At 38.3% G+C, this 27286-nt stretch overlaps 1 protein-coding gene across 1 annotated transcript; it reads right to left on the bottom strand.

Annotated features, from left to right (window-relative positions):
- Positions 1-75: 75 nt before the first annotated feature.
- Positions 76-10969, bottom strand: LOC129896270 (C2 and GRAM domain-containing protein At5g50170). Its single transcript, XM_055972126.1, has 9 exons — positions 10274-10969; positions 8397-9617; positions 8111-8293; positions 7752-8035; positions 7544-7660; positions 6711-6973; positions 6429-6603; positions 582-854; positions 76-499 (listed from the first exon to the last, which is right to left on the bottom strand). The coding sequence occupies exons 1-9, from the start codon at positions 10620-10622 to the stop codon at positions 305-307; spliced, it is 3060 nt and encodes a 1019-aa protein (XP_055828101.1). The 5' UTR covers positions 10623-10969; the 3' UTR covers positions 76-304.
- Positions 10970-27286: the final 16317 nt, after the last annotated feature.

Here is a 27286-nt window from a genome sequence, read left to right as displayed (position 1 = left end):
AATAGAAAAGATTTTTTCCAATTGTCCAGAGTCTATTCCTCTAGTCGTCGGAGTGGGAGTCTCAATCTGTATTGAATATGTTCCATATGTTCTTTTACTGAGGACATTGAATAAAGACTTGGGATAAATTCTCTGGTCCATTGTTACATAAATTCGAGTTTACTCAGATTGAATCAATTGGCATGAGAAGCTGATTCATAAAGTGTGCAAAAGTTCTATCAGAAGTTACTATGGTATTCGTCGGTCATGACAACTCTAATGTTAAAAGAATTGTATCTCAAGTGGCAATATTTGCCTAGATCTATCAACTTGACAAAAATATCTCCCTTTCAACCAACTCTAATATATCCTTCACTCTAGTGGTAAATTTTCCAATAATATTCCTAGTTATTCTCTGCTCAAATTTGGTGTTTTTTAACCACATTACACCAACGCTAACATCACAATTGCATGAATTATGTACAGAAGTAGAGCTCTCGATCTGGTATCTGAATTGCACCTATAAATTAAAAGAAATAAACGTTAATCAACTGATCATGCTTTTACAGGACGACTAACCGTAATGAACAGTTGAAACGTACTCGGAAATGATCACCAAACGGGACATCATGAAGGGCCATGATCTCATTGATGATCCATCCAGCGCCATTTGCAATAGGAGATTTTTGTTGCTTGCTTGTAACTTCACCACCGAATACTGAGATGAAGCGGTTGAATATGTAACATACTTGTCTCTCAGAAACATCGAGAGCTACAGTTTTCCATGAAGTCGTCACATAATTTAGACAGCCAGATTTGCTCATTACTCTATGCTCCAAGTCTCCTCCATCAAACATCCGCATCAGTGATTTAACCTACAGATTTTCCAGCAAAAACCCAAGGGCCCTAGTTACAAAAGAGATCTAGTCTAGACCAGTCAATTCTGTGGTCAAAAGTTGCTGCTGGTCAAAAGTTGCTGCTAGAAGAATAGTTCAAAGTTGCCAAAAGCAACTTTTGACAAAATCAAAACTGGCAACACGTTTACAAAGCGCGTAAAAATTTCTTTTACGCGTTTTGTTCCTCTTATAAATAGAGGGCATTCTGCCTTCATTTAAATCATCCCAGAAAGAGAGAGTAAGAATACAAAGAGAGTTTTACACCAAGATAAATATTGTAGTCTTGAGTGTCCTCTTTAGTAGTTGTTCCTTTTACAAGAGAGAAGTGTTAATTGTTGTTTTCTCCTTGTATTTGAGAGCTGTGTACTCCATAAAATATAGTGAGATCCTTCTACCCCGTGGTTTTTCCCTTCTATATTTAGAGGGGTTTCCACGTAAAATTCTCGTGTCCAATTTATTTTCATTATTTTCATCATATCAAACTTTAGTTGTGGTGCTTCCTCACCCCAACAGTGGTATCAGAGCCCTCGGTTATTCTGTCTATTTTATGCGAAGATACTACCTGTGAATAGTAACTTTTCATGAATAGTAAAATTCGGTGAATAGTACTATTCACGTGAATAGTAAATTTCGGTGACGGTACAGTTTGTCACGATTGTTCGCAAAAATATTCAGAAACGATCTAGAAGGGTGTGAAGCAAATAACAATGTCGAGTACAACAAAGTTTGATGTTGAAAAATTCAATGGGACTAATTTCTCATTGTGGAAAATGAAAATAAAAGCGATATTGCGAAAAGACAATTGCTTAGCTGCAATTGAAGGCAGGCCCGCAGACTTTGCTGATGACAGCAAGTGGAATGACATAGACAGCAACGCAGTTGCTGATCTACACTTGGCACTGGCTGATCAAGTGTTGTCTAGTGTAGCGGAAAAGCGAACGGCGAAGGAAATATGGGATACTCTTACAGGATTGTATGAGGCCAAGTCTTTGCATAATAAAATCTTCATAAAAAGAAGATTGTATACTCTTCGAATGGCAGAGTCCATGTCAGTTACTGAACATATCAATACTTTGAATACTCTGTTTTCGCAACTTACAACAATGGGTTGCAAAATAGAGGGGACTGAACGTGCGGAGCTTCTACTTCAAAGTCTGCCTGACTCGTATGATCAACTTATCATCAACCTGACGAACAATACAGATAGTCTAGTTTTCGATGAAATTGCAGCTGCTGTCTTGGAAGAAGAAAATCGGCGCAAAAATAAGGAAGACAGACAAGCAAGTTCGCAACAAGCTGAAGCTTTGATGATGGTGAGAGGAAGACCAACGGAACGTGGCCCCAGTGGGAGTCACAATCATGGCAAGAAAGGGCACTTCAAGAAAGATTGTCGGTTCAAGAAGAAGAGTGAACACCCTGAGCCATCAAATGCTCAAGGGAATGTTGCATGTACCTCGGATGATGGCGATATTTTATGCAGTGAGGCAATATCAAATAATGAAGGCAGAAAACGTTTTGCTGATGTCTGGATCATGGACACAGGAGCAACATGGCACATGACTTCCAGGAGAGAATGGTTCCATCAATATAATCCTATCTCAGGAGGATCTGTGTTCATGGGAAACGATCATGCTTTGGATGTTATTGGTATTGGGTCCATCAAAATAAAGATGTATGATGGCAGGATTCGCACCATCCAGGAGGTACGACATGTAAAAGACTTGAAGAAGAATCTATTGTCTTTAGGACAACTAGATGATAATGGATGTTCATATAAGACTCATAGTGGAGTCATGAGAATATCCAAAGGAGCGCTTGTAGTGATGAAAGCAGAAAAACTTGCTGCAAATCTATATGTGCTTAAAGGTGAAACACACCAAGAAGGAGAAGCATCAACCGCGTCAGCAAGTTCACTTGAAGAATCAACGATGATGTGGCATCGTAAACTTGGCCATATGTCGGAACGAGGTTTGAAGATTCTTGCTGAGCAAAAACTTCTTCCAGGGCTCAAAAAGGTTTCACTACCCTTTTGTGAGCATTGTGTTACCAGTAAGCAAAATAGACTGAAGTTTAGCAGTTCCTCTGCTAAAAGCAAGGAAATACTAGATCTGGTTCACTCTGATGTCTGGCAAGCACCGGTGGAGTCTCTAGGAGGAGCAAAATATTTTGTGTCATTTATCGATAATTACTCCAGGAGAAGTTGGGTGTATCCAATCAAGAGGAAGGCAGATGTTTTTCTAGTTTTCAAAGAGTTCAAAGCGCGGGTGGAACTTGAATCTGAGAAAAAGATCAAGTGTTTGAGGACAGATAATGGAGGAGAATACACTGGTGATGAATTTAATAACTTCTGTAAACAAGAAGGTATTAAACGGCAATTCACGGTGGCATATACTCCACAACAAAATGGAGTAGCAGAGCGGATGAACAGAACCTTGTTGGAACGGACAAGAGCTATGTTGGCAACTGCAGGGTTGGAAAAACCATTTTGGGCAGAAGCAGTCAAAACCGCCTGTTATGTGATCAATCGCTCACCATCAACCGCAATTGATCTGAAAACGCCAATGGAGATGTGGACAGGAAAACCAGCTGATTATTCTCGCTTACATATATTCGGAAGTCCTGCTTATGTTATGTACAACACCCAAGAAAAATCAAAGTTGGATCCAAAATCCAGAGAATGCATTTTCTTAGGGTATGCTGATGGAGTCAAGGGGTATCGCTTGTGGGATCCCACAGCCCGCAAGGTGGTAATCAGCAGGGATGTTGTATTTGTTGAAAACAAGATACAAGCAAAAGAAGGTAGCACTTCAAAAGAAAAATCAGAGACTACTACAGTTGAAGTTGAAGAAATAGAAGAAGTTCCAGTTTCTTCTGAAGCAGCACCAGAGCACGAAGAACAAGAGCAAGCTGAGATCGAAACTCCAGAAGTTCGACGGTCAACTAGGGAGAGAAGAGAACCAGCTTGGCACTCAGATTATTCTATGGAGAGTAATATTGCATACTGTCTATTAACAGAAGATGGAGAGCCTTCAACCTTTCAAGAAGCTATGAAAGGCCAAGAATCATCTCTGTGGGTGGCAGCAATGCAAGAAGAAATTGAAGCTCTTCATAAAAATAAAACATGGGATCTTGTTCAATTACCACAAGGAAGGAAGGCCATTGGAAACAAATGGGTCTACAAGATCAAACGCAATGGTAATGATCAAGTGGAGAAATATCGTGCAAGATTGGTGGTAAAAGGATTCGCTCAGAAAGAAGGTATCGATTTCAATGAGATATTTTCTCCAGTGGTTCGACTCACAACAATTCGAGTGGTCCTGGCGATGTGTGCTACATTTGACTTGTACTTGGAGCAGTTAGATGTCAAAACTGCATTTCTTCATGGAGAACTTGAAGAAGAAATTTATATGCTCCAACCAGAAGGTTTTGAAGAACAGGGAAAAAAGAACTTGGTTTGCAGGTTGAACAAATCTCTATACGGTCTCAAACAGGCGCCGAGATGTTGGTATAAGAGATTTGATTCCTTCATTATAAGCCTTGGATACAACAGACATAGTTCAGATCCTTGTGTTTATTACAAGAGATTTGGTGATGAAGACTTTGTTATTTTGTTGTTGTATGTTGACGACATGTTGGTAGCAGGCCCCAACAAAGATCGTCTCACAAATTTAAAGGCACAGTTGGCTAGGGAGTTTGAAATGAAGGACTTGGGACCAGCAAACAAGATTCTAGGGATGCAAATTCACCGAGACAGAAATAATAGGAAGATTTGGCTTTCTCAAAAGAACTACTTGAAGAAAATCTTGAGACGCTTCAAGATGCAAGACTGTAAGTCAATTTCTACCCCACTTCCTATTAATTTCAAGTTATCCTCAAGTATGAGTCCTAGCAATGAAGCAGAGAGGATGGAGATGTCTCGAGTACCGTATGCATCAGCAGTGGGAAGTTTAATGTTCGCCATGGTATGTACAAGACCTGACATTGCACAAGCAGTGGGAGTGGTTAGTCGATACATGTCTAATCCTGGAAGAGAGCATTGGAATACTGTTAAGAGGATCCTAAGATACATCAAGGGTACCTCAGATGTTACAATGTGTTATGGAGGATCTGACTTTACTGTTAAAGGTTATGTTGATTCAGATTATGCAGGTGATCTTGATAAAAGCAAGTCCACCACAGGTTATGTGTTTACTCTTGCTGGAGGAGCTGTAAGCTGGGTTTCAAAACTGCAGTCTATCGTGGCTACATCTACGACGGAAGCAGAATATGTAGCAGCTACACAAGCTAGCAAAGAGGCAATATGGATGCAGATGTTATTGGAGGAGCTCGGGCACAAACAAGAGAAGATTGCTCTATTTTGTGACAGTCAGAGCGCTTTGCATCTTGCAAAGAATCCGGCATTTCATTCAAGGACAAAGCACATACGAGTTCAGTATCACTTTGTTCGTGAGAAGGTGGAAGAAGGCAGTGTGGATATTCAGAAAATTCACACTAATGACAACCTAGCAGATATGTTTACGAAGCCGATCAACAGTAATAAGTTCATATGGTGTCGATCTTCTATTGGCCTAGCAGAAACGTAACATTGCAGTAATTGGGTAGAAAGGATGGTGTGAAGACTTAATTAATTCTCAATTAAATCTTCAAGTGGGAGAATGTGGTCAAAAGTTGCTGCTGGTCAAAAGTTGCTGCTAGAAGAATAGTTCAAAGTTGCCAAAAGCAACTTTTGACAAAATCAAAACTGGCAACACGTTTACAAAGCGCGTAAAAATTTCTTTTACGCGTTTTGTTCCTCTTATAAATAGAGGGCATTCTGCCTTCATTTAAATCATCCCAGAAAGAGAGAGTAAGAATACAAAGAGAGTTTTACACCAAGATAAATATTGTAGTCTTGAGTGTCCTCTTTAGTAGTTGTTCCTTTTACAAGAGAGAAGTGTTAATTGTTGTTTTCTCCTTGTATTTGAGAGCTGTGTACTCCATAAAATATAGTGAGATCCTTCTACCCCGTGGTTTTTCCCTTCTATATTTAGAGGGGTTTCCACGTAAAATTCTCGTGTCCAATTTATTTTCATTATTTTCATCATATCAAACTTTAGTTGTGGTGCTTCCTCACCCCAACAAATTCGTCCAGGCAGAGGGAAAGAAGTAGATTATTGGATAAGTTTCTCCATAACCTGCCAGTATCAAGACCTGGACATATATAATTAAAATACTTCTTTATTGCTTAATGGCCAAAATCCAAGTGGCTCATTTCAAACCTAGCAAAACAAGGAATTCAATTCAATTTGGGCTGCTAAACCACTTCTTTAGAATTAGCAGAACATAGAAGTTACTGAATACAGGTTTCCTCAGCCACAAAGGCAGAGACTCATGCCAACCCCTCCTACTTACAGCTTCACTTACATATAACAAGAAATCTTGAGAAATTCCACGATAATACTTTCCCAGCTTTCCCTCCCAAGCTCCCATCATATTTTTACAGATAAAAAAAGACTAAATCGACTAATATCAGCATCAAAATAACACCACACAATGTAACATGGAAAAACTTACATTGACAGGTAGTTCTGCAGAGTAGACTTTACACATTTGTACATCCTCAACAACCAAGTAGGATGCAGTGTCTTCCGACAAAGCAGGCTTTTCATCCTTCTCCAGTTGCTCTTCTACAATTTGTTCTTTCTGATCCGGAGGCAGTGCCCTTGTTCTCCACAATGCCATGATTGTCCTGATACAACACAATAATGTTCTAATCTTCCAATTGAAGCATAATGTGACATCAGATATAAGTTCTATTTCTTGACATTGAAACCAGAAAATCTCCCTCCACAATACCTGCTTGCAACATTGAATGAGACAAATGAATGAAAACAGAAATGCAGACGGCCTTCTTCATCTTGACACTTCGCACCGTGTGTAGCAGCAACACCTCGACCTTTGCGCAAAATAATCACAAGTGCAGGACTCCCCATGGTTGACCATGATGGGGAAACCACATTAACATCCTCGATATCCTCCCACAGAAAGAAAAACTTTGTTTTATGACCAAATAAATTCGCATAAAACCCAACAATTCTGGCAGATAGAAAGATCCGCCCCTGCAGTAGCAGTAAAAAAATTAAGTGATTTTACTACATTTTAACCCCAAGAAGTTGAAGATCAAATACTTACAAACTGTGTGTTAAAAAAAAGAAATTAAAATTCAAGGAGGAGAAAGATATGTGGAGTCGAACAAAAATTAATACACTCCTCACATGTCCAGACTTGTAAAAAATAAAGCCATCTGGTCTATTTATATGGGTACAATTTCATTTTGCAGTGTCTTTAGACAATATGTGAATGCTACTTAGCAAAGCACTCCGGTAATTTGAAATATCACTGAGTCAGAAGCTTCCAGATGTAAATGCTATTTACCACCAAAGATTTCAATCTAACCAGAATACTTGTTTTCTCAGTTTCTTTCTTTATTTTCTTGATTGGTTAATTTCTTTGTTTCTTTGTCTCCCCCTAAGACCCCCCATCCATCTTCCCCTTAAGTTTTGAACAAGCTAGCTTTATCAGTTCATATTAACAGATTTGATATCATCATAATGCATTGAAACACCATCAAAGACCACAAATCACTTAGAAGATTAAACAGAATAAGTAAGCATATACTCTACTGGAACCTGTAATGGCATCTTTCTTTTGAGGGAGCAAGAATAGTCATTGATGAGAAATTCTTCTGGAGGCAATCCAAAAATTTTCTGAAATGCTGAATTCTTGTGTGGTGACCGAAGGTTTAACTGCCAAGCATATCAGTTGGTTGTTTTAGACTATTGCTAGACCTTAACAGTGCGAAACAATTTGGAGAGAACAGAGAAGGCATAAACCTACTTTTTTTCCAACTTCTTTTTCCATCTTTGTTAGGTAGTCTCGGATAGTTTCAATTCCATTGTTATTGTCCAAAAAAATCCTCAAGTGCAACTTCGATTGTGAAGACAAAGCAATCTTTCCCTCGAGAGGAACCCAAATATCTGCCAATTCTGCTGAAGTGTGTTTTAGGAAATTGATTTCTGCATGTCCAAGTGATGAAGCTTGATCAAATGGACCGTCAAAGTCAAAAACTTCTACATCTAGGACCGAAGGTGGTTCTTCTGCAGCATCAAACTCTAGTATCTCTGCAAAAGTATCAGGTAAGCATATGACCTTAACAACAACAAACAAAAGAGGATGAATGAGAAATAAATGCACACCATTCCACTGAGGGTCAATAGTTTGAATCTGGACAGAGCTAGTTTTCGTTTTGCCATTGCATGTAAAAACCACATATGGATCTGGGAAATCTGTTGGGTCCAAAGAAGTTAAGTTCATTCCCTCAATCAAAGCTACAGTAAGTACCCATCCATCACCTTGTGCTTTAATACCATTATCATTTCCTGTCAAAACCAGATTCTGTTACCATAACTATGCATAAACCATCATGTGCATCAAACAACAAAAGCTAGTCAAAGAAAGAAATGATAGGACATATTTAAAGACCTCTTCGCAGCCTAGCTTCTACAAAACGTGAAACCATGTAATATATCCGCTCCAATTGAAGGACTAATATTCCACTAGTGATAATTTCTCCAACACTATCCGGCAAATCAAAACCATGAGACTCCAGTCCATGTAATTTGCTAGGTTCGCTTAATAAGATGTGCACAAAGACATAGAAAACCATGAAAATAGTGGATACTACTGTAAAATTCCAAAAGTACTCCTTTGCCATTTCCCAATCTGACTGCTGTTTAGTCTGCAAAGATGCCAAAGCTTGATCCTTCTCTAAGACAGACTTTGAAGTTGTAACTTTCAATTTGCGAGCTAATACCTCTGCAAACTGATCAAAGCTCTCCTTCAATCCTTGCCTAGCTCCTCCCTCAATCATTGATTTCATCATAGTGTTCTGGCAGAAGTTAATGGCCCAAGATATAACCAGACGTGCGGATTCTTCACCAGAAGGTTCCTGTTGGCCAGGCATTATCCTGTAAAGCAACTCAATCTTAAAAGTACTCCCATATGGAACATCAGGGGTATTTACAGTGACAAAAACAGCAAATTCTTTTCCATCAGCCTTAATATATGTTTGCTCCTCTGTGGCTTGAACAGCCTTAACTAATTTACTTGCTGCTTTAATATAAGTGACAACTCTTGTAACACACATGTCATCTGATTTCCATGTCCAAGGACCCTCTTGAACATCTGTTGTACCCTGCAACTCCACCAGATCCTTCCTGAACTGTGAATCAGGAGCGAAAAGAAGCATGTTAATATCTTTTGAAGGCACAACATATGTCTTGTCTAACAGGACCCCACCCTGCAGGTCCCGTGGCATTTCTTTATCTTCACTGGTTGGCCGCATTCGTTTAATCAATTCTTCAAAGCTATGGCTGACCGGAGGCTCCACCGGAGAGTCTTCATAGTCAGACGTGATGGTAGACCTGTCAGAAGAATCATCTTTCTTCAATTCTTCCTCGTCACTTTTCTTGGCTTCTTCATTCTTGCCAAAAAGCTTCTCAAAATGGCAAGCAATGTTCTTTATTAAATGTTTCCCTTCTGAAATTTTCTTTGAGTGAGCTGCAAAGCCATGGAAATCTTGAGAAGAAATGCTTGTCACTTCAATTTCTTTAGAAGTGTCATTTGTTGGATTTACATAACCGACATGGTTAGTGGATAGATCTTTTCCCTTCCCATGTAAAGAAACAGTGAGAAGAATCTTCCCTGCATTGGTAACGCAAAACATTGCTTCATAATCCAAATTAAGAAACACAAAGTACAAAAGTAAAGCATCAAACCAACAGTAAAGTTTCAATATCCACAAAAATATTTGGGGTTCTATCTAAGAAGATGCCAGTAAAAATAACTTTTAAACTAGCTAAATTATAAAGCCAAAATCTCAAGTAAATTCCATCATCCAAAACAATTGTTTGGCACTTTCAGTTATAGCAATATATACAACTTCTGCAGTGAACAAAGCAATACACTTCTGTAATCTACACTGCCAAGAAAGAGCTCACTCCGCCTGCAAAAGTGATCAAATAACTAGAAGTGAATCTTTAATAGTCAAGATTACTTCCCAAATCAGTGTCTGTGTAAACAAAGAAGTGATTTTTAAGTCCAATTAAATAACAAACTTTAAGCTTCTTTGTCATTCTTGGGAGAATTAGATCAAACAGAGGTATCATTAGGTAACTAATAGAACAATGTACATAAAGAGCAATCAAAATAGGTCATTTCCATTTGTACTTATCAACATCTGCTCATAATTATTAAGTCCAAAGAGCAAAAAACATCACGCAATAACAAATTATATTCTCTTTAACTTGTCACTGTTCAATCTTTCATTCTACTAGTAACTAAATGCATTAGACACTAACCGCAATATTTGTCAACTGATTTTGAACTTTTTGGTTTTTTAATGGAAAACCAAGTGGGAGGCAAGTTTTGATTTTCCTCAGTGGCAACAGACCAAACAGGTATTTTCAGTTTACCAATTAAATCCCCATAAACATTAAAAATTCCGGAATTATGATGATGCTGGTAAACAGAGAGGACAAGTTGATCCTCTAAGTCGTGAACCCTGAACACAAACTCTTCATTCCAAATAGGGTTCTTAGTATTCTTCAACACCCTAGTCTTCGACTTGAACTTGCCAACTTTTAACCTCACGTATGAATCCTCCACTGCCCAATCCTTGCCTTCCAACAAATACACATAAAGTCTCATTCTAATTTATCAATCAAGTGCAAGTGCACAGCAGTTTATTTTTGTCTTTACGAACGACAAAATCCCGATTTTGCTTTGCAGGCAAGGAGAGAGGGATGCTACAAATAGAAAAAAAAAGGAAGTGCATGTGCATTCTTCTTTCTAGGTGGTTAACTTGTCAGGGGAAGAGAGAGAATTCATAGAGGAAGCCATGAAGCAACGTGGGTTCGTTTGTAAAGTGACACGACGGGGTAGGGAGATTGTGTCATTTTTGGGAAGTAAGAGGCGGCGGCTGGAATTGTGTAGCATTTTAGATTATTTCTTTTTTGGCCTGGGAGGGGAAGTGTTGAGTGGGTGTCTTACTCAAAAAAAAAATTCTGAGGGTTATAAATTTATGGAATTAGTGGATTGTGTTATGAACTAAATAGAAATTCTAAGAGAAAGAAGATGAGAAAAAATATAGTGGATAACTTGTCCATTTTAAGTGGGTCTCACACAAAAAGCATCCACCAGTATAAAGTGGACAATTACTAATTCTCTAACACTTCACCTTGGATGTCCACGTGAAATGTAACTCAAAAAACTTTATAAAAAATAATATACATAGTTATCGAAAACATTCATAAATATGGTGTCTCGTTAAAACCTTACTAGGAAAAATTCAATGTGAAAAAGTCTAGTGAAAGAAAAAGAGTACACACATCTAGTAATACACCTTAAGTGCTGCCTCATTAAAAACCTTACCAGAAAAACCCAGTAGGACAAAACCATGGTTAAGGGGAAAAAGAGTACATTGCGTATTTTACTCCCCCTGATGAAAACTTCATTTGATATTTTGGAGACGACGCATTCCAATCTTATATCTTAGCTTCTCAAAAGTTGATGTTGGTAATACCTTTGTGAATAAATCTGCAAGATTATCACTTGAACGAACTTGTTGTACATCAATATCACCATTCTTCTAAAGATCATGTGTGAAGAATAATTTTGGTGAAATATGTTTCATTCTGTCTCCTTTTATGAAGCCACTTTTCAATTGAGCTATAAACACAACATTGTCTTCGAATATAACTCTGGATATTTTGACATCATTTTTCAGGCCGCATCTTTTATTGATGAACTGTATCATTGATCTCAACCACACACATTCTCTACTTGCTTCATGAATTGTTATTATTTCAACATGATTTGAAGAAGTAACAACAATAGACTGCTCGTCATGATATAACAGTTCCTCCGTGCGTAAATAGATAGTCTGTTTGAGATCGAGCTTTATGTATGCACAACCAATAAGGTCTACACAACCTTTGTTAGTATAAAATAAACTCATATCAATGGTACCCTTTAGGTATCGCAAAATATGTTTGATACCATTTCAATGCCTCCGCGTTGGGGATAAACTATACCTTGCCAGCAAATTAACAGAAAATGTTATATCAGGCCTGGTTGCGTTAGCAAGGTACATAAGTGCACCAATAGCACTGAGATATGGTACTTCAGGACCAAGAAGTTCTCCATCCTCTTCTGGAGGTTGAAATGGATCTTTTTCCACTTCAAGTGATCAAACAACCATTGGAGTAATTAATGAATGTGCTTTGTCCATGTAAAATCGTTTTAAGATTTTCTCAGTGTAGGCAGATTGGTGGACAAAAACTCTGTCTGCTAAATATTTAATTTGCAGACCTAGACAAAGTTTTTTTTTCCAAGGCCTTTCATCTCAAATTTTTTCTTTAGATATTCAATCGCCTTTTGGACCCCTTTAGGGGTTCCAAAGAGATTTATGTCATCAACATAAATGGCGAGTATAACAAACTCTGAATCCATTTTCTTAATAAAAACATGGACAAATGACATAATTTATATAATCTTTATTTATTAAGTACTCACTAAGGCGATTATACCACATACGCCCTGATTGTTTTAAACCATATGATGATCTTTACAATTTCATTGAGTACATCTCCCGAGACTTATTATATGCTTCAGGCAATTTTAATCCTTCTGAAATTTTCATGTAAATTTCATTATCAAGTGAACTATAAAGGTAAGTAGTAACTACATCCATTAGATGTATTTCAAGATTTTTATGTACAGCTAAACTGATGAGATATCGAAAAGTTATTCCATCCATAACAAGTGAATATGTTTCTTCATAGTTAACATTGAGTCTTTGAGAGAATCCTTGTGCAACAAGGCGTGCCTTGTATCTTACAATTTCATTCCTCTCATTTCGTTTTCGCACAAAAATTCATTTATAGCTAACTAAATTAACACCTTCAGGGGTTTGGATTATAGGTCCAAAAACCTCACGTTTAGCAAGTAAGTCTAATTCTGATTGAATTGCCTTTTGCCATTATGGCCAATCATATCTACGTCGATATTCTTCGACGGATTTAGGCTAAAGACTTTCACTATCTTGTATGAGGTTAAGTGCAACATTATATGTAAAAATATTATCCACCGTAGTTTTTAATTGATCTAAATTTATCTCATCACCGATAGAACTTATTGAAAGTTCTTCATTTACTTAAGTCTCAGGTTTACTAATTTCTTCAGGAATATAGGGATTACTCAAATCTTGACCTTCTTCAAGAGGTTCTTGTGTAGTATCATCTTTATTATTCCTCACACTTCTCTTTCTAGGATTTCTATCCTTTGAACCTAATGATCTACTATGCTTTAGGTGTTTTGGGGATTCAGAAGTTATGATACTAGTAGATGGTCCCTTTGGTACATCAATTCAGATAGGTACATTCACTATAGGGATATGTGACTTAGTTATCCATTTCAAATCAGTAAATGCATCTGCATTTGATTTTCTATTTTCTGTAAGTGGATGATCTTCTTGACCTCCTTCTCACATGTGCGGTTACGTGGATTAAAATGCGATAGTGATAAAATTGTTCACGCAATTTCTCTTGCGAGTTCCTTTTTCTCTCCCACTAATGGCGGAAAAGTTGTTTCATCAAATCGATAATCTGCAAATCGAGTAGTGAATAAGTCTGCAGTCAATGGTTCAAGGTATCGAATTATGGAGGGTAAGTCAAATCCAACATAGATGCCCAATCTTCGTTGAGGGCCCATTTTTGTACGTTGTGGTGGTGCTACATGCACATATACTGCACAATTAAAAATTTGTAGATGAATTATATTTGGCTCATGACCAAATACTAATTATGACGGAAAGTATTTATTATAATGTATCAGTCTGAGACGTACAAGTGCTGCTGCATGTAAGATAGAATGGCCCCAAACAGTAATTGACAATTTTGTTTTCATTAATAGAGGTCTTGATATCAATTGTAGGCGCTTAATAAATGACACTGCAAGGCCATTTTGAGTATGAAAATGAGCAACAGGATGTTCAATTTTTATTCCAATTGATAAGCAATAATCATGAAAAGCTTGGGATGTAAATTCTCCATCATTATTAAGGCGAATGACCTTAATTGGATAATCTAGAAATTGCGCCCTTAATCTTATTATTTATGCTAACGAATTCGCAAATTCCAGGTTGCGAGATGATAAGAGACACACATAAGACTATCTAGATAATGCATCTATTAGGATCATAAAATATCTAAACAATCCAATAGGTGGATGAATAGATCCACATATATCTCCATGTATACGCTCTAAAAAGCCAGGAGATTCGATGCCAACCTTCAGGGTCGATAGTCTGGCAATTAATTTGCCTTGATAACAAGCAGCACATAAAAATTTATCATTCGTAAGAACCTTTTGGTTCTTTAACGGATATCCAGTTGAATTTTCAAGAATTCGTCTCATCATTATTGATCCAGGATGACCTATTCACTCAGGCCATAGCATAAATGTATTTGGATCGGTAACTTCTGATTTACGATCAAGTGTTTTAATTGCACTATTTTTGGCATAATATAGGCTAGACGACAAAGTTGATAATTTTTTCAAAATATATTTCTGGTCTGTGACATTCTTGGTTATACCAAAATATTCAGTATTCATTTCATTTAGTGTCTCAAAGTGATATCTATTTCTGCGGATATCTTTAAAATTTAACAAGTTTCTTGGGAATTTAGAAGAGAATAGTGCATCGTTTATAACAATCTTTGTCCCCTTAGGTAAAAATATAGTTACTCTTCCGGAGCCTTCAATCATTTTTAAATTATCAAAAATATTAATAATATTTTTTTTCTTCTAAGCAAGTTGGAAAAATATTTCTCGTCTTTAAAAATAGCATGAGTTGTTCCACTATCAATTACATAAATATCCTCGTGATTGATTATTAATCCAAATAAAATTTGAGGCATATCCATATTTTTCTTTAAAAAAAATAAAGTAAATATTATAATTAATAATGACTCATTACACAAATTTTATTTATTTACATGGATTAAAAAAATACAAACATATCATTTAGTACAGACAAATAAAAAAAATTATTTAAATATTATTAGGTTTATCAATATTCATATTGTCTTCTGGAAAATTAAAAAAACCAGCTACATCCAGATGCATAGACTCAATATTATCTTCAGAGATAAAGTTTATCTCTGGATTATTTTCTTATCTCTTCAAGGATGCCTGATATATCTGAACTAGGCGTTTTGATGACCGGCAAGTATGCGATCAGTGCCTCATACCTCTACATGTATGACATTTACTTTCTGAATTTTTCTTTGGCAAAGATTCTAGCTTTTCACTCTTCTTTTTATACTGCTGATCATTTTTCGGTGCTATTCGAGGATCATGATTATAATTTCTTGTTCGACCACAATTACGACTGGGGCCATTACGATTTAGCCAATTATGACGTGCCTGTGGAAGGATGACCAACTTCAGGTGGTCATATCTTTCTTTAAGATTCTTCCACAGTTTAAGGGTTTTTTTAATGTGAGATATTGTAATATTTGCCCCTCATCAAAATGGTGATGGAGAAATATCATGATTTTGGCACGGTCTTGACTAAATGCCGTATTGTCATCTTTGATGGTGTCTGCCAGAACCATCAATTTTAGATGTATTTCAACATCTAGTGCCCATGATGAATAGCCTTTTTCAGAAATATCAAAAGCAACAAATTCATGTTTTGAGATATTAGACATTTTAAGAAAATAAAATTCTTACCCTTGTTTTGTTACCTTCTTAAAAATAGCTCAAAGTGATGGAGGCTCGTGCTGATAACGTGTTATGAACTAACGTCACAATTTAATAAGAGATAGAAATCATAAGAGAAAAGAGAAAGAAGATAATTCTGTGTATGTCGCATTTTATTGCCAAAATCTGGCAATTTATAGCCAGAGGGAGAGAAAAAATATAGTGGGCAACTGGCCCACTTTAAGTGGGCCCTACACAAAATGCATCCACCAGTATAAAGTGGACAATCACTAATTATCTAATAGATTGTTCATATTTTTATACATGAACTATTTATATTTATGTATGCATGTAGGTTTTATTAATTATTTTGAATAAAAATGTATCTATTAATTAGAACATTTAATATAAGGACATCATGTTAAAGTCTGGATGCATCATAATGAAAAATATTTGAGAGTAAGATGGTAAATTCAAATTCTACCTTACTAAGAGGGTAAGACATCAATTTGAGTTTTGATGTAACATGATGAGAAGATTTTGGGTTCGAGTCCAATAGAATTATAGCCTAACGAGCCCTATATGTGTAAGACATTGAGTTTGAGTCTCAATGCACCATAGTGATGATTGTAGACATGTAAATTTTTATTGGATTTAATTCATACAAAATTTGAATTAAATTCATGTTCATTTGGATTGAATAATTAATTTGGGCTTCACAAATGCATAAGTCCATTTTATTAAATTCAAGTCCAAGGTCCATTTCTTCTTGAGGCCCAAGTTCATACCACGTTTCAAAATGACTTGTCATCTCATTCAAATTAAAGACTAACAAGAGGATGCCACATGTTCAAATGATGTGGTGATCCTGGTCAAAGTTCAACAATCAATCAAAAAGCAACCTTATCGTATAGTATTTGTGATAAACTTGAAGACTTATAAGAACCAATAGAAAAAGGCAAAAGAGTTCATCCACATTTGGAATGCCTCCCTCCCACTGCTATAAATAGGAGGGTCACATAATTTTCTGAGGACATTCTGCAAGCATTTGAGAAAAGCTACAACACTAACTACATAATTCTTCGAAGGAGTGGTCAACGTAGTTCTTCCTGGAGATCAGAAGGCTGTAAAAGGGCAAACACTCACCAACTTCCTTGCTGATCACCCTTTTCCAGTAGAATGAAAGGTTTCAGATGAGTTTCCAGATGAAGATGCATTATACATTGAGGAACTATCAACATGGACGATGCTTTTTGATGGGGCTGCACGTCGAGATGGTGCGGGGGAAGGAGTTGTGCTGATATCCCCAGAAAGGTTGATCTTGCCATTTTTATTTACTCTTGGACAAATATGTTCCAATAATGTCGCAAAATATCAAGCTCTGATTATTGGTCTTGAAATGGCATCGAACATGAAGATCACGCAATTAGATATTTATGGTGACTCTAAGTTAATCATCAATCAACTCTTGGGGAGTTATGAGGTAAAGAAATAAGATCTTTTTCCATATCATCAATATGATGTCTGTTTGCTTGAAAGATTCAATCAAGTGTTCTTAAACCATGTTCCAAGAGAAGAAAACCGCATGGCTGATGCTTTGGCTAAATTGGATACAACAATGGCATTAGAAAGAGAAAGAATCAACAAAGGTGTGTGTGTCATTCCTGGATGTCTTGATCTTCAAATCAATGAAAGCCAATATACATCCATTCAAGTAATTGAAGAAGAAGATTCGAGACAACCACTAATTGAATACCCCAAACATGGAAGATTGCCTGAAGATCCATGAAAAAAAGCAGAAATCAAGAGAAGGGCACCACAGTTCATTTTCTATGAAGAAATATTATTTCGTCGCCCATATGAAGGACTATTCCTACGGTGTCTTGATAAAGAAGAAGCACGACAAACAATGAAAGAAGTACATTCTGGCACTTGCGGAGCACACCAATCAGGGCCTAAATTGCATTTTCGTATCAAGAGGATGGGATACTACTGGCCGAGGTGATGGACTGTCTAAAACATGCCAAAAAGTGTCAAGCGTGCCAATTCCATGCCAATTATATACACCAACCCCCTGAGCCACTTTATCCAATCGTGGCTTCATGGCCTTTCGATGCGTGGGGACTTGATATCGTTGGGCCTCTTCCAAAGTCATCAAAAGTACAGATGTACATCTTGGCAGCCACTGATTACTTCTCGAGGTGGGCTGAAGTTGTTCCGTTAAAAGAGGTGAAGAAGGAGACTGTTGTTGACTTCATCAAGTCAAACATAATCTTCAAGTATGGCATACCAAGATACATAATTACTGATAATGGAACGCCTTTCAACAACAAGCTTATGAGGAGTTTGTGTGAAAAAATCAGTTTCAAGCAACGTAAATCTTCAATGTACAATGCACCTACCAATGGCCTTGCTGAAGCTTTTAACAAGACACTTGATAACCTATTGAAGAAAGTCGTTGCAAAGAATAAAAGAGACTGGCATGAGAAAATTGGTGAAGCTTTATGGGCATATCGAACAACCTTCATAACTTCTACACAAGCGACTCCATACTCTCTAGTATATGGCATAGAAGCGGTCCTTCTATTGGAGCAAAAAATTTTATTACTGAGAATCGCAATCCAAGAAGGACTTACGGCCAAAAGCAACACTCAACTTCGTCTAGCAGAGTTGGAGGCATTGGATGAGAAAAGATTGGAAGCACGATAAAAGTTGGAATGCTATCAAACCCGACTAGCAAGAGCTTTCAACAAGAAAGTGCGACCACGATCATTTCAAGTAGGAGACTTGGTCTTAGATGTTCGAAGACCCATAATCCTCAACAGGCGCTGGGTGATAAGTTCACATCAAAATGGGATGGTCCATACATCTTGAAGGAAGCATATACGAATGGTGCATATAAAATTGTTGATAAAAATGACTTAAGATTTGGTCCAATCAACGGGAAATTCCTGGCCCGCGTGAGTTTAAACTGTGTACGGTTAAAAAAAAGGATCCGCTAGGTTGAAAACCTCGAAAGAGTCGGCCTAGGCAAAAAAAAAACTCATCTTTCTGAACTGTGTTATGACTTGATCCTCTTGAGATACGTAGGCAACTTAGAATATTATTCTAAGTTCAGTCATATGAGTTAAAAAACAAAAAGGTGCTCCCTTAGTTGATCATCACAATAGTTCTTTGAAGTGTAATAAGTTAGCGTATGAGTTAGATATCCCTTCTTCGAATTATAAATTTTCTACCACGGTCGCGTAAAGCTGAAGAACCAAGCACGGCAGAATGGTGAGTTGACTTCGAAACAAAATCTGTACGAATCCACAAATTCTATGGCTGTGAATTTTACATATATTGTAGTGCTTGGAGTCTTCTTTCCAAATAAACAATAATCTCATGATTCCGACAATCCTACGCCGAGTTATGAATTTTCTACCACGGCCGCGCAAAGCTGAAGAACCAAGCACGGCAGAATGGTGAGCTGACTTCAAAATGATAGCTGTACTAATCCACAAGTCCTATGGCTGTTATTTTTACATATATTGTATTTCTTGGAGTCTTCTTTCCAACTAAATAAGAATCTCATGATTCCGACAATTCTACGTCGAGTTATGAATTTTCTACCACGGCCGCGCAAAGCTGCGAAACAGACATCATATTTGGAAATCAACTTCAAAATTTTAATTTAGTTTTGATATGAAATTTTGACATATGACAGGAAATTAAGTTCTGTTTCTTTAGGATCAAGTGGCTCAAATTCCATTGCTCCTATATCAGGGAATAAGTGTTTCCGCAGCCTTGCCAGGTAGTAAGTAAGTGACACATCAAATGGTTCAACATGACATCTGGTGAATCTTCTTGATCTGATATCGAAACCATTTGTACTCCCTCATAAACCTGCAAAAAAGAGGAAAAAAGGATGGAGATGATGGAGACACGTAGCTTCACTTTGGCATGACGGATATCGAGAGCAGCACAATACTTCGACATGGCAGATATCGGTGCCAATAGCACGAAGCTTTGACTTGCGTCCAAATTCTGTCTTGAATATCAATGTCCATTGTTAAGTAACATGTCAACACAGCTGCAACCAGAACCTGCAAACAAAAATAATTTGAGCCGACGTTAGCTAAACTGATGAATAGCGATGCTAATTGCATGAAGCTCTTGATTCTGCTTGGGTGATAATTGTCGATAGTACGCTGCAGCACAAGAGCAGTAATCTCGTAGTTTTCCTTGGAGCCTGACGATTCAATATCGCATAATATATATGAGCAGCGACATAGCAATATTGTTCAACATGGCGGTGCCAATAGCATGAAGCTTCAACTAATGGTTAATTTCGATGCCACAAACCGCTCTTGATTTTGATGTTCCTAAGTTGAGATACGATATTTTTCGTGAAGCCGCGTAAAACAGAGATAGCCAGCGAATCAGAACTTGAGAGTTGATTTCAAAAATATACCTGAGATAATTTAGGAACAATCTGATCATGGTTTCCGCGAGGGACGTAGCCCTTTGAGTCTACTTTCCAGTGCCGCAAACCGCTCGTGATTTCGATATTCCTAAATCATGATATGAAGTTTTACGTGAGCTTGTGCGAAGTTGATACAACTATCGTGCAGTGAGCCGAAGTTCGTTTCTTCATAATTCTTGTGATTTTGTTTCTTTTTTTTTGGTCAAAAGAAGATTTATATTTTTTTTTCCGGGAATAGACCCTACACAAGGCTCCCACCTCTCGTGCGCGATCAGGGGTTAAGACGCTCACCCCCAAGCTGTATTATACATAAAATAGAAAAAAATACAGGGAGGGGGCATAGACCTAACCTCCAATCCTATGGTGGTTCATAAGCTGGCCATCCTACTAAGGTCAGCTAACTCATTTCCGATACATGCACATGAAAAGAAAACCTAAAACTATGCACCTAAAGGAGAGGACTCCTCTCGACACAAAGAAACTAGGAAAGCATAAATAGGGGAGAACACTCTAATTGGGTGCTTAATCCAAGGGTTCAAAATGAAATAGTAGATCATGGAGGCTTTTTAATCCGTTTGGTCTTCCTCCGTCTGAAGCTGGGCAGGCCGACTCTATCTAGCATATAGTATCCTCGAGTACCAGGAGGTAGCTGCTGGAGGGTGGTGTAGTGGCCTGGAGTGGTAAGAATGTGACTGTGCTTGGAGAGAGCATCCGCAGTGAAGTTTGCCTCCCTGTATACATGTCTGCAAGAAAAGAAAGAAAATAATTTGGAAATAACAACAAGGTCATGAGTTACCTGGTGAAGGCTCCACGGAGGTTTCGTTTGATGATTGATCCATTTAGTGAGCAACTCTGAGTCAACTTCTAGGATAACGTGCTGAAAGCCCTTTTGAATGCACCATTTAAGCCCATAAACTGCCGCCTCTAGTTCGGCTTGATTGTTGGTTCCCTCCCCTAACGGTATGGCGTAGGCGAAGATGAATTTACCTATGTGATCTCTTAAGATTCCACCCCCCAGTTGGCCCCGGATTACCCAACGCACTACCGTTAGTGTTCAGCTTGACGAAACCTAGTTGTGGCTTAATCCACGAGACTTGGGTGATCTTCATCTCATGAGTACACTTATCTATACAGGAGATGGTGTGGATCCAGTTCGAGGGCCAATGGATATAGGGGTACGCGACTCTAAGGAGATTTGAGATGTCCTTGAAAATTGCAAATTTCACTCTCGCCAAACTAGAACTCTTTCCCCCGTATTTGCTCGCGCACCTATTCTTCCACAAATTCCAACATATAAATATTGGGGTGGAGTAGAGGATAAGTTTGTGAGCTTCTGTACGGTACTTGCGAAGCCACCAACTCATAACAAGAGGTTTGAGGGGTGTGGCTTTATGCCTTATGCCTAGGGAATCTGAGAAGTAGCGCCAAATATTCCTAGCGAATTGGCCAGTGCTGAAAATGTGCTCTATGGTATCCGGACCTGGAATGTGGTAGCAACAACATGGAGTGGAATCATAGCCGAATGCAGTTAGCTTTTCCTTCGTTGGCAGCTTGCCTCTAAAAGCCCTCCACAACAAAAAAGAGCATTTAAAGGGGATGTTTTTGTGCCAAGTGTAATAGTCGAAAAATGTCTTGGTCCGGTGTTCCCTGACAACCTGCCATGCCGAGGAACATGTGAAGTTCCCATTGGTATTAGGCTTCCAAATGGCCTGATCGGGTGTGTTTCCTTGCATCTGAATTGTGGAAGAAGTAATGAGAGGGACGAGTTGCGCTGGTGCCAACTGATTTAGCATATCGATGTTCCATTGCCCATTTATAAGAAAATCAGCCACCCTCACATTGCTTGCGTTTCCCAATTCCTGCCTATAGTTGGTTAAGGGGTCTATACCTAGCCAATCGTCCCACCAAAAATAACACGAACCCGAGTGAAGCCTCCATTAAATGTGAGGTTCAGCAATGTATTTGTTGTGCATCATGTGTTTCCATACAAGCGACTGGCCAAAATGGAATTTTTTTCTGATGGGGTTGGCTCTCTGACAGTATTTGGCTCTTAGGAACTCACCCCACAACGTTGGTTTAGCTCTAAAGATCCACCATTGCTTAAACTGGAGAGATTTACACACATCTGTAGTTCTCCTCAACCCAATACCTCCTTCGTCATATGGATAACAAAGTTTTTTCCATGAAGCCCAATGGTATTTTTTCTTGTTATCCTTCCACCCCCAGAAAAAATTAGCGGTGACTCTCTCAATCTGTTTGAGAGTAGTACGGGGGGGAGTAATGGCCGAAAGAAGATGAATGGGGAGCGACTGAAGTACGTATTTCATGAGTGTAGCTCTACCGCTATAGCTGAGGATTTTGGAGTGCCACCCTCTAATTCTGTTGACAACCTTAGAGACCATGTTCGTGTAGTACATGACTCTTTGCCTGCCAATGTACAGAGGACATCCTAAGTAGGTGATGGGACTATGCTTCTGAGTGAAACCCATAACCTGTTTCACCGTTTCCACATTGTCTTGGAGTGCATTGGGATGCATCATGAAGTGGCTCTTATTTTTGTTTATAAGCTGCCCCGATGTCTTTTCATACAGAGTCAAGGTCTTCATGATAATTTGAAGAATTTCCCTCCTTCTGGAGGAAAAGATGATAACGTCATCTGCAAAACTCAAATGGTTAATTTGTGGGCCTCTTTTTTTCATATAAAAACCATGGTAGAAGTGGTAATTATGAAGACTATTCAGCATTCTGGAAAGCACCCCCGCTCCCAAAATGAATAAAGCGGGAGCAAGAGGATCACCCTGTTTGAGCCCTCTGGTGGAATGGAAAAAACCATGTCTAGATCCATTAATAATAACAGAGTACCAATTGTTAGACATGATTCGCCAAATCATATCAATAAAGGTCTCACCGAAGCCCATCCTTCTCAGTACCAGACAAGTATAAGACCAGGAGACTCTATCATATGCTTTGGCCATGTCTAACTTGATAACCACGTTGTCACCAATAACGGGCTTTTGGATATCGTGGATAATCTCCTGTGCTAGCATGATATTTTTGGAGATGCTTCTTCCTTTTACAAATCCAGATTGATTGGGAGAAATAAGAACGGGGAGAATCGGTGCAAGCCTGAGGCTAATGAGTTTTGATATGATCTTATTGGTGAAGTTACTGAGACTAATGGGTCTATAGTCAGAGAGTGTGTTGGGTGATCTACCTTAGGGAGCAAGACCAAACAAGCATGAGAAAAGAATTTAGGCATAGCATACCCTCCGAAGAAAGAAGTAATCACTGCTAGTAGGTCCTCCGAAATAATCTCCCAGCAAGTTTGGAAGAATTTTCCATTCATACCATCTGAACCAGCTGCAGAGTTAGGATTCATGTAGAAGACCACATGTTTCAATTCTTCAATGGTAGGCGTGGCTTGAAGGATTTTATTCTGAGCATCTGTGATTATTCTAGGAATGTAATTCAAGATGTTCTTCGGAATCGGAGATTGATCACCTGTGAATATTTTCTGAAAATGATCGCAAGCTGCTCTAGCAATGTGCTCGTCGCCCTGGATCCAATCCCCTTCTTCGTTAGTAACCTTGTGAATGAAAAGTCGCCTTCTCCTACCACGGATTAAAGCATGGAAATACTTGGTGTTAGCATCTCCATCCTTGAACCAATGTAGCTGAGTTTTTTGTTTGAGAATGTTTTCTTCAATTTTAAGAAATCTGATGTATTCAGCATTGAGAGCATGCAATTGCATCCTATTCTCTTCATTATTGGATACTATTAGATTTTCTTCGGCGATTTTCACCAGTTCTTCATATTCCCTAACCTTGGCAAAAATGTTGCCGAATTCCACTCGCGACCATTTGCTAAGTATGGAGGAGAGCCTTTTCATTTTTTGGTGAAAGGACCACATTGGGTTCCCTATCATGGGTCTGTCCCAACAGGACTCTACAGTTTCGAGAAAAGTAGGGTTATCCACCCAACAGTTCAAGAATTTAAAATATTTAACGATGGAATCCTGTTTTTCATTCATTTCTATAAGTAGAGGGTTATGGTCAGAATCAGTAGAGGGGAGATGGGTGACTGAAGTGTGAGGCATAGCGGCTAACCAGTTATCGGACACCATAGCTCTATCGAGTCGCTTCCATATTCTTTTATGCATATCTCGTTGATTACACCAAGTGTAGTCTAAGCCATGATACCCCAAATCTGTTAGGCCACATGCTTCAATAACGCTAATGAATTCAAAGCTTTTGTTCATGTTGTAAGGGATTCCACCTAGTTTCTCATTCGTGGAGGTGATGACATTGAAGTCCCCAACTGTGCACCATGGAAGGTTAGTGGAAGCATGATGCATAAGTCTATCCCAAAGCGGTCTTGTAAGAGTATCTTTGCATTTTCCATAAACAAATGTCATGAGAAATGCACTTTGATGCTCTACATGTTTTATCTCGCAAGTTATCTGTTGGTCGTCAATATCGATAACTTTACAATCAACATCCTGTGTCCAGAAGATCCAAATCTTACCATTAGGATTGCACACGGACCTATCCATACCAAGGTTGATTCCAAAGCTTTGGAGATGAACATTGTTAGAAAAAGGTTCTAGGATGGAGATTATGGACGTTTGGTGGATATGTTTGAGCGACTTAAGTCTATCTATGACGCCTTTGGTATTGATTCCCCTAGCATTCCATATAATTGTGCTAATCATTGATGGGATCTAAGGTTGCGGAGCCTAGTGTTTGGTCTGTTACTAGGAGCATGAATAGTTGTAATTTTAGGATTGTGGTGAACCCCTCTAGGTGATAAGCCTTGCTCACTAGCTAGTTGGTTCATTTCATCGTTCGTGATTTTAGTCGTGATCCTAGAAGGTGCAGCTGTACTATTGGACTGTTCAACAGTCTCTTCTTCATCCTCTAACCCAACCTCACTTTGAAAGTCTTTGTCGTATTCATCCTCCGAGTGTATAACACCATATTCATCATCACTATCAGGAGCTGAGATCTGAGCCTCCTTAAAAGTGCATAGGATGTTAATGGCATTTTCAGGTTGCATAAGAGGAGCTGCTTGAATATTCAAAGGGGTAAGGTTAAGAGGATCTTCACCACCAAAATATGGGCTTCTAATTGGGGTGGTCTGATCTAGGAGGACATACTTAGAGCAAAAGTTTGAAACCACCTTACCAATGGTATCGTTTTCAACTCTATCAGCAGCAGTGTTTGTAGTAGTAGAGGTTGAAACTTCGTTTTGCTTTTCTAATTTCTTCTTTCTAGCTCTCTTTCTCCTTAGATTTTTAAAGTTACTAGGACTAGCTGAGAATTCTATATCATTAGTGTTGGAAGTGTCTTGTTGTTTGGTGATAGAAACTTGCACTTGGTGGGAACAAGGACTAGGCACATGGTCACTTGAGGTTGTGCTGAAACTGTAGCCATTAATTGGGTCATTTTCAGCCCTCTCAATGTGACCAACCCTTTGTTTTTGGTGTTGAAAAGTTGTAAGTGTAGGTGCCATAGGCTGAACATTTTGTTCTTTCAACCTAGGAGCTGGACCACCTTCTAAAACCTGACTGGCCATATTTTACTGCATATTCTCCTTCAAAGGAACAGCAGAATTAGCACCTACAGCTTGCCTAGTTTCATTGGAGAGGACAGCTTCAGAAACTCCCAAATCATGCCATATTTCTTGCAAATCTGAAGCTACAATCTGGCTCAAGATCTGCTGATTATGAGGCTGAGAATGGCCTGAGGAACTGCCTATTTCCTGAGTGGAGATATGGCCAACTACAGGTGCATGTCCTTGCACTTGGTTGGGACTAGGACTAGGAGTTGGATCACTTGAGAATGTGCTGAAGTTATAGGCATGGTGTTGGTATTTTTCAGTATTTTTAATGTGACTCTCACCATGTCTGTGGTGCTGGAATGGTATGGGATTAGGGGCTGGGGCTTGCACCTTTTTTTCTTTCAAGTTAGAGGCTGAAATAGCACCCAAGACCTGTAAATTTTCTTTTACAGAGACAGCAGCACCATGTCCCAGTAACTGCAGGTTTTGGGACTGAATAGGGGCATCATTCTTGACATTTTCCTGTGGGGGATTAGGAGCAACTGAGAACCCTAACTTTTGTGCATTGACAAAGTCCATTTTGTCCACTTGCTTGGAAGAAAAGTGTTGAATATTTGAAGTGGTACTATTAGTCGTGAACCTATCTTGCTAGCATTACACGGTCTATCCGTTATAGTGGTAGATGGACAAGTTAGTAGATTACAAACTGGCTCCCTATGGATCTTATATAGATTACAAACTGGCTCAGTATTTTGTTTCTTGATAACTCTTGCAGTGAACTTTTCTCTTGATTCTTTTCCGATCGAGATGTATAGATCCTGTTCAGTTCTTTTTCGTGAGCCTGTTCAAAGAAAGTAAGGCAACGACCTGATTGTATTTTATTTGTGATTATGAGGTCCTTATATAGACTTACGAATGGAGAAATCCATTTTGCTTTCAATAAGAAGTCTGCTCAAAAATTTATTTTCGCCAAGGACTTGGATTCCATTATACATTAGGAGTCAAAATCCTAGTTCTCTTTGAAGATATGACTAGGATAATGTTCCTGCATAGTCACATATTTGCCATGAATTATGGAAAAGTGTTTAAATTGATAATCTTCTGGCCTAAAAAGTTCAAAGATGCAACTCGTTATTAGGCCTCGTGGGAAGCTTCTCAATTATTTTTCATCCGGTCAAGTTTGATCGATGTTAAATTACAAAGCTTTGCCGAAAGAAATACATTAGCATATTATGCTAGTGTACAAGTTACGCTCCGATTATAGTTGCAAAATAAATAAATAAAAATATAATTGGTTCTTTTAAAAAAAAATTGGAGCCAAACAAATGCCGTAAAAGGGTACTATTGTTGCCTCGTGATACTTCAATACTCATCTTTGAACCTCAACATATCTATGCTCTTCGACAAGCTTTGAAGTAGGGGGCATCTGTAGACACGTAAATTTTATTAGATTTAATTCATACAAAATTTGAATTAAATTCATGTTCATTTGGATTGAATAATTAATTTGGGGTTCACAAATGCATAAGTCCATTTTATCAAATTCAAATCCAAGGTCCATTTCATCTTGAGGTGCCACGTT

Source organism: Solanum dulcamara, chromosome 7, assembly GCF_947179165.1.
Source record: "Solanum dulcamara chromosome 7, daSolDulc1.2, whole genome shotgun sequence".
Lineage (NCBI taxonomy): Eukaryota > Viridiplantae > Streptophyta > Magnoliopsida > Solanales > Solanaceae > Solanum > Solanum dulcamara.
Note: the sequence above shows the minus strand (reverse complement) of the source record. Positions and strands in the feature narration are given on the sequence as shown.

Excerpts from the sequence above, each read along its gene's own strand:
- LOC129896270 (XM_055972126.1), bottom strand. The coding sequence starts at position 10,622 with ATGAGACTTTATGTGTATTTGTTGGAAGGCAAGGATTGGGCAGTGGAG. Across the intron at positions 7,661-7,751 it reads AAAAAGAAGTTGGAAAAAAA|TTAAACCTTCGGTCACCACA; the intron begins GTAGGTTTATGC and ends TATGCTTGGCAG. Across the intron at positions 6,974-7,543 it reads AAAGAAAGATGCCATTACAG|GGGCGGATCTTTCTATCTGC; the intron begins GTTCCAGTAGAG and ends CTGCTACTGCAG.